General features: G+C 43.1%; 1 protein-coding gene across 1 annotated transcript in view; it reads right to left on the bottom strand.

Moving 5' to 3' along the window:
• Nucleotides 1-8119, bottom strand: part of LOC102842033 — a 76033-nt gene that overhangs the window by 21849 nt on the left and 46065 nt on the right. The window contains exon 6 of the mRNA XM_006871194.1: nt 2478-2552. Coding sequence (XP_006871256.1) covers nt 2478-2552 — 75 coding nt within the window. The remainder of the gene's footprint in view (nt 1-2477; nt 2553-8119) is intronic.

Genomic DNA, 8119 nt, shown 5'->3' with positions numbered 1-8119 from the left:
CAATAAATGACATTCTTATCAATGGAGAAAAGATTGAAGTTGTCAAGGACTTCATTCTTCTTGGATCAACTATCAACACTCGCGGAAGCAGCAGTCAAAAGATCAGATGACATATTGCATTGGGCAAATCTGCTGCACAGGAACTTTTTAAAGTGTTGAAGAGCAAAGATGTCAGCTTGACCCAAGCCATGGAATTTTCAATAACCTCATATGCATGCAAAAGGATATGTGAATAAGGTGAATAAGGAAGACCGTAGAAGAATTGATGCATTTGAGTTATGGTGTTGGAGGGGAATATTGAAAGTGTCGTGGACTGCCAAAAGAACCAATAGATCCGTTTTGGAAGAAGTGTAGCCAGAGTGCTCCTTGGAGGCCAAGATGGCCAAACTTCTTCATCTCTCATACTTCGGACATATTGTCAAGAGGGACCAGTCACTGGAGAAGGGTATCATGTTTGGTAAGGTGGAGGGTCAGAGAAAAAGAGGAAGACCCCCCAATGAGATGGATTGGCCAGGTGGCAGCATTGATGGACTCAAGTGTGGCAACAGTAGTGAGGTTGGCCCAGGATCAGGCAGTGTTTCATTCTCCTGTGCATAAGGTTGCTATGGGTTGGTACTGACTCAATGGCACCTAACAACAACAATCTTCATGGATGCCAATGGACACATCTTCCCTGCCATGGCACCATGGCATGGTGGCTTCCAACTGCCAACCTTTAGGCAAGCATCCAATCGCAAACCACTTGCTCCTTCCACCAGGGCAGCCTCACAGCCAGTCGTTCATCAATGCCTGCACACTCACTCATGGGGGCCATGGTCCAACCCCAGTTGAATGAGAGGACATGTGCTGCTAGAGGCGGCATGACGACATGGCTAGAGGTACTAAGCGGGGGAGTGACTTCCTGTGTGGACCCGACTCACCAGCTGGGACTCAGAAGTGCAAGAGGAGTTCTGCTGAATGCCTGGCTCACTTCTGCCCTGAAACAGCAAAGCTGTGCTTACAATTTTTATCTTGCAGTTGGCTGTGCCTACACCCTTGGTTGGGCAAACACTAGTAAGTCTTCTTCAGGAACACTAATGTAGACATCCCCTCAAAACTGGGACTGTTACAAATGTTCTGATGTGGGAGGTCCTGGCTTGTGTCTCAACTAAGGGTACGAATGTGGTCTGACGCCCTGTTCAAGAAGTGTTCTGGATTGTAGAAGCAGGGAACTCGGTGAAGCCCACTCCATCAACAGAGGGCTGTCTTCTCTAAAGGGAAGGCCCTGCGTCTGATAGTCACACTCTTAATGAACATTTTTAAAACTCCAAAATCCAACACGGTTCCCAGAAAGCAAACAGCTGTCGTGCCCTCTTTAAGCTTGCATGCAACACGAATAAAATATCACTTGGAGCCTAGGGTGTGCTTACCTACCGTTGAACAATTATTCCTAGAATCACTTGTATGCCTCTTCCTAGCAGGCAGAGTATCATCTCTCTCCATGGATCCTGGATCAGTGTTTGTTTATGAGTTTGCTCTTCTTGTCGTTGGGCTGTTGGTTGTTGTTGTGGTTGTGTGCTGTGGAGTCGGTTCTGACTCATAGTGACCCTGTACAGGGTTTCTGAGGCTGTAAATCTTTACAGGAGCAGAACGCCTCATCTTTCTCCCACGGAACAGCTGGTAGTTTTGAACTGCAGACCTTAAGGTTCGCAGCCTGATTCATAACCACTATACTACCAGAGCTCTTGGTAGGGGTCATCAGTTTGATTCCACTCTTAGCAGCCCTTCCTTTTCACAGAGGAGGAATGAACACTGGTTGGGCCTTCTCCCTCCTCACTATCATCCTTCCGATTGAGCCCACTGTTGCTGCCACTGTGCCAAGCCACCTCATTGGGAGCGGGTCTTCCTTTTAATTCACTTGCCCTCTACTTTACCAAACATGGTCTCTTTCTACAGGGTCTGGTCCTCCTGGTGACACGTCCGAGTATAAAAGACAAAGTCTCCCCATCCTCACTTTTCAGGACCGTTCTGGCTGCTCTTCTTCCAAGACAGGTTTTTTTTTTTCATTTTCCTCACAGCTCAGGGCATCTGTGTAATATTCTTCATCACACCACAACTCATAGGCATCAATTCTTCGTTTGTCTTCCTTGCTCACTGGCTGGCTTTTGCATGCAGATGAGGTGACTGGAAGGGCTGCTTGGTCTGGTAGCTGGATGATGTGGGTTTGCTCTATTGTCATATAAAATGTGATTCTAATGTTAGATTCTGATCTGTAGCATGGATAAAATCTATTGTTGGTGTTATTAAGTTCCATGGAGACACTTCCGACTCAAACCAACCCTGTATGGGATTTTCGAGGAGTGACTGGTACATTCGAACCACTCACCTTGCAGTTCAAACAGCCCTTTGTGGTCCAGTACTTACCCTCAGCGCCATACCAGGATGCCATGGATAAAACCTACTTACATTTAAATGGCCTTAGAGGAGCCTGCACTCACCCGTCCAAGAAAGATGTGAGCAGGGGGCGCACATCCTGGAACACGGCGTCCTGCCCCTCAGCTGGGCCATACACTCTGAGGGCGTCCACAGACAGGCGTTCGTGGGAGGAAGAGAGAGTGGATTAGGTCCAAGCATAGGAATCTGGGCTAGCAGCTCGCCCAGGCACTTTCCACACAAACCTCAACAAAACCAAGAAGTTTTTACTCTTCAAGCAAGCAGGGGTTAAGGAATAGGGAAGATATCCTTGCGTCCTCTGTTATAAGAATGCAGGAAACATAAGCAAAGTTACAGATGTTTTCCAAGTTAAAAAAATGAAAAAGAAACACAAAATTATCCATAACTAAATTAACTCTTCTTCAGGAGGTCTGAAAACAACAACATAAAATCAAACACTGGGCAATATTTGATAAGACATTCGATTCTTATTGTTCACACTCTTAAAACTGTTCCTTCCTTGGGCCCCAGATTCATTCAAGAGAAGCGGGATGGGTGTGGAATGTCTGTTAGAAAAGTGGTAACTGAGGTGACCATGTACCTGGGGACAGAAAGCTGTGCAGGAAATCCCTTCCCAAACAGCAGGTCATCTGCATACTTTCAAGTGCAGCTGGAAAGCCAGTGGGTATCAGAGTGAGTGCTGAGCCACCAGAAATGTGTTAGGGGTCAGCTGTTTGAGGGCACGTCAGAAAGGATGACAACATCTTAGAAACCTTTATTAAGCAAAATTATCAAAATGTGAAGCTGTTGTTTCTCAACACCTCCTCCATCTGGGTCTACACACTTCTGAAGCTGGTGTTTCTGTCTCTAACTCTTCCCTGAAGAAGTCTGTGCTGTTTGTTTCATCTTTGTGTCAAACACAAAGATGTCCCGGAGGGAAGCAAATTATGTTCTTAATAGGTTTTGTTTAGTTTGGGAAATACAGAGAAGTTGGGGAGGAGCCCAGGCAAGATGGCAGAGTAGGCAGATGCACTGAGCCAACAAAGCCAGGAAAGAGCAAGTGACAGAAACAGAGACACTGAGCCTGGGGCCCTGAACGTCAGAGCACAGGACAGTAAAGTGAATTCAGTGTTGGCGGGAAAAGGAAACTGAACAGGAGCAGCAAGAGAGACAAATGGGTGAGCTGACATGGAGCAGCCTGGCCATCGTGGACTTCTGTGAGTGGCTGTCCGTACAGAGGTCGGCAGCCACAGGATGCAGCTGGAAGTGGAGACCAAGGAGCACAATCTCTCTTGTTCATGTGCTTTCCTGGTGCTCAGGGGGGTGGCCAGTCCCTGTCCTCACCCACCAGTGGTCAGTTGTACCTCTTCCTGCACAGCCTCTGCTCTGTCTGGGGTCAGACGCCTGAATCTAGAGGCACGTGAACCCACCCTGAACTATACTACACAAGCAGTGAACCGAGAACTAACTACCTTCACACTGACGGTCTCTGCCACATCCTTCAGGAGACATGTAGTGAGTGCCTGAGAATTCATACAATCATCAATGAAATATGAATACAATGTCACAATTCTCAGAGAAAAAATGACAAATTCAACTTATACAAAGGAATGAGACAGAGTCAGATAGCTGTTGTTGCCGGGAGGGGATTGTAATCATTGAGATGAAACGAAGTGTAAAACTAGTTGAATGTAAAGCTGATCTTGCCTGAGAACCTTCACTCAATTCACAATAAAATGTTAAAAGAAGAAGGAGAAGAGAGTGCTACAGTAGGTATGAAGGAAAGAAAATGTTGACCCTTAAAATTTATACCTCTACGGGTTGGACCCTACTCGACGGCACATAACAACAACAATATGCAGAGTCCTGGGGGGACACTGTGAGTTAATGCATTGGACTGCAAGGTTGCTTTGAACCACAAGGTAGGCAGTTCAAACTCACCAGCTGCTCCTTGGAAACCCTATACAGGGTCATTATGAGTTGATACCAACTCAACGGCACTTAACAACAGTAACAACATGTTCTTGTGCTTTAGCAGATCTATTTACCACTGTGACTCTCTTGTCTCTCTAACCACAATATGGTCTCAGTCTCTTTACCAAGTAGGGTGTTCCAGGAGCTAGTCAACAGAATCTTCTGTGGCATTTGTGAGAACAAAACGAATTTGTTGTTGTTATTGTTGTTTTGTGTGTTGAGTTGGTTCCAACTCATGCCACCCTGTATACAGCTCCTAAGGCTATCAGTCTTTATGGGAGCAGACAGCCTCATCCTTCTCCTGCAGAGGGACTGATAGTTCGAACTGCTGACTCTGCAGTTAGCAGCCCAACATGTAACCCACTATGCCACCAGGGTGCCTCAAACTGAAATTACTGCTTAGGAAATGACAGATTCCTCAGAAATACTGAAATAAATATGCTAAGGAACTTTTAAAAAAGAAGTAGAATTGAATCAGTGGAAGGATTAATTACCGAGTTTAAAGAAAAATCTCTCAATATTCATCTACTAAGGGAACAATCCAAAAAAAAAGAACAAAAGACCAGAAGAAATCCTAAGATTTATTATCAAGAGGAATAACTTAGGTGTGGTTGGAATTCCAAAACAGGAAGAGACAACAAAACAAAACAAAAAACATAGAGAATATTGTCCAAAATCTGTTGGAAGAAAATTTCCCTAACATCATGAAAAACAAAAAGATAGCCATCAAGAAATGGAACAAACTCAAAACAGGATAGATCCCAGAAGAAAAATACCAAGGCATATTGTAATCAAACTTTTTGAAACCAAAGACAAGGAAAGAATCCAGAGAGCAGCTCATGAAAAACAAAAATTGCCTACAAAGGAGAACTAATAAAACTAAGCTTTGATTTATCTGCAGAAATCATGCAGGCATCAAGATAATGGAGTGACAAATATAAAACTGGGAAGAAAAAAAAAAAATGCCAACCAAGAATCACATATTCAGCAAAACTGTCCATCAGATATGATGGTAAAATTAGGTCATTTTCAGAGAAACAAGAATTAAAGCAATGTATTAACACCAGAAAAACCTTACACAAACCACTAAAGAGAGTTCTTTGGACAGAGAAGCAACAGAAGCAGACAACAACCTGAGTTACATACATGACCATGTCCCCTGAACTCATCCCAGATGTAGGTATGCAAAGTAAAACAGACCTATAATATTGAAAAGAGAGAGCCAATGATACAGTTGCAACAACAACAAAATAAAGGAAAACAAGGGAATGATCTACTTATGGAACTTCCAAATGAAGAAGAAATCAAGTAGATTTCAAGAAAATAAGAAAGTAAAATAAACCTAACTGTAGTCCTAGAAACTAGAGCAAGCCTTTCTCCTAGCCCTAGATCAACCCATACCCTAACACTAACCCTAGTCCTAGCCATAACCCTAACACTAAATGAAGGACGTCTCAGGCCTATCCCAGACCTAGCCATAGTCCTAACCCTTACCCTCACTCTTTCCTCCTACCTACCTTGCCCCTGCAAAAAATAAAGAAGTCTGAAGTGGCAAGATCAGGCTGTAGTGTGGGTAGGGTTAGGTTTTCCATCTAAATTCTCATAAAACAGCCCTTGTGACCCTTCACGAATGAACAGGTACATTGTTATGATGGGGAAAAATCCTCAGCACAACTTTCCTGGCCTTTTTCTCACCAATGAAGTTTTCAGTTTTCTTAAAACTACTTCCTAAAAATGATCTGGGAGGACTTCAGACAAGATGGCGGACTAGGCTGACATGTTACACAGACCCTCTACAACAAAGATACAAGAGACCACATGAAACAGATACAGATGAAAATCCTGGGACAGTGAGCTTCAGAGGAAAGGATAAGGAAGTGAGTGGAATACTAACTGGGAGAAGACGTTGATGGACGACAAGAAAGGAGCCAGATGGAGAAGCTGTCAGCTGACTGTGCAGCCATCTTGACCTTCTGTGAGCAGCATTGGGTCTAGGTGGTGACCTGACCATGGAAAAGGTGTGCTTCTCTCTTGTTCCCACAGTCTCCTGGTAACCAGAGCTGAGGCCAGCTATGGTCTACACCTACCCCCTGCACAGCTCCTGCTTTGACAGAGAATGGAGCAACAGTGTTGTAACTTGGATGATGGGCATACCACTCCTGAGTGGTCTGGAAGCATGTGGACGCTGCTCTTGAGACCAGCAGTGTGCACAGGACCAATCCCTGACCAGTCCCATGTGAGTAGGCACAGCCATCAGCTGCCCTCTGAGCCTGAAAGAGTTCCTTCTGGAAATACACAAAGATCCTGCCCTCAGCCCCATTAGAGCTTGAACTGACCACTACTGAATTAGGTGCTGAATCAATGGAAAGGTCAGGTAGTGAGCGTGAAGACAAATTTCTCAATACTAGTCTGTTGGAAAAACAATCAGAAAAAAAGAACAACAAAAAAAAAAGTCCAAAGAAAGTTTTAGATTTACGTGGGAACCTATCAAGAGGGACAACTTACATGTAGTCAGAATTCCAGAACACAAAGACACCAAAAAAAAAGCACAGAGAAAATTGTCTAAGAGTTGTTGACAGAAAAACTTCCCTAGCATCATGAAAGACGAGAAGATAAGCATTCAAGAGTTTGAACAAACAACAGACAAGATAGACCCCAAAAGAAAATCGCCAAGACTTTTTAAAATCAGTTTCCAAAACCAAAACAAGGACAAAGTCTTGAAACCAGCTCCTGGAAAAATGAATTTACTTAAAAAGGAGAACCAATATGACTAAGCTCTAATTTCTCAACAGAAATCCTGCAGGCAAGAAGGCAATGGAATGACGTATACAAAAGGCTGGAAGGAAAAAATTGCCAACCAAGAATCATACACCCAAGAAAAGTGTCCCTCAAATACAATGGTGAAATTATGATATTTCCAGATAAACAGAAATTAAAGAGATTTATAAAAACCAGACCAACTTTACAAAAAATACTAAAGGGAATTCTTTGGACAGAGAACCAACAACAGTAGACAACAATTTGAGATTAACATATATGACAACAACACCTAGAAGCCAATCCAGATCTAGAAGTATTTAAAGTCAAACAAACCTACAAGACTGAAAATAAGGAACCAGAGATATCAATTTATAGTGAAGTCAACCACAAAACCAAAAGAGCAAGTAGCGTAGATACAGAAATTCCAAATGGCAAGGAAGTCAAGTAGATTTCAAGATCAAAGAGACTGTCTTAAACTTAGGAAAAAAATAATAAATTATAGGGTAACCTCAAAGAAAATTAATAAACCTTTCTGTCAAAATAAAAAAGAGAAAAACCATAAAGATTTAATAAACATCAAAACAACAGCAATGAAACAAATGACAAGAAACCCCACAAACAAAATTGACTTAGGACAGAAAATTATGTGGAACAAAGAATCCAGCAGTACCACTAAAATATACACAACAAAGTTCAAGAATGAGAGTGACTCCATGGAACAGCTCAGAACACGGATGAACCTGGAGGACACCAAACCAAGGGAAATGAGATAATCACAAAAGGGCAAATATTGTGAGGGACAGCTGTTATAGAAAGGCAAGCAAAGGTTTTCACATGAAAAGAAACACTCTTTGATGGTAACCACGGGTGGGAAGAAGAGAAGTGATTCACTGGCTAAAGGTTTCTTGTTGTCGTGAAGTGCCATTGAGTTGGTTCTGACCCATAACGATCCTGTATAGCATTCCTGAGGAGC

The sequence above is a fragment of the Chrysochloris asiatica genome, unplaced genomic scaffold, assembly GCF_000296735.1.
Source record: "Chrysochloris asiatica unplaced genomic scaffold, ChrAsi1.0 scaffold00162, whole genome shotgun sequence".
NCBI classification, from domain to species: Eukaryota; Metazoa; Chordata; class Mammalia; order Afrosoricida; family Chrysochloridae; genus Chrysochloris; species Chrysochloris asiatica.
This window is presented reverse-complemented; position numbering and strand designations above follow the sequence as displayed.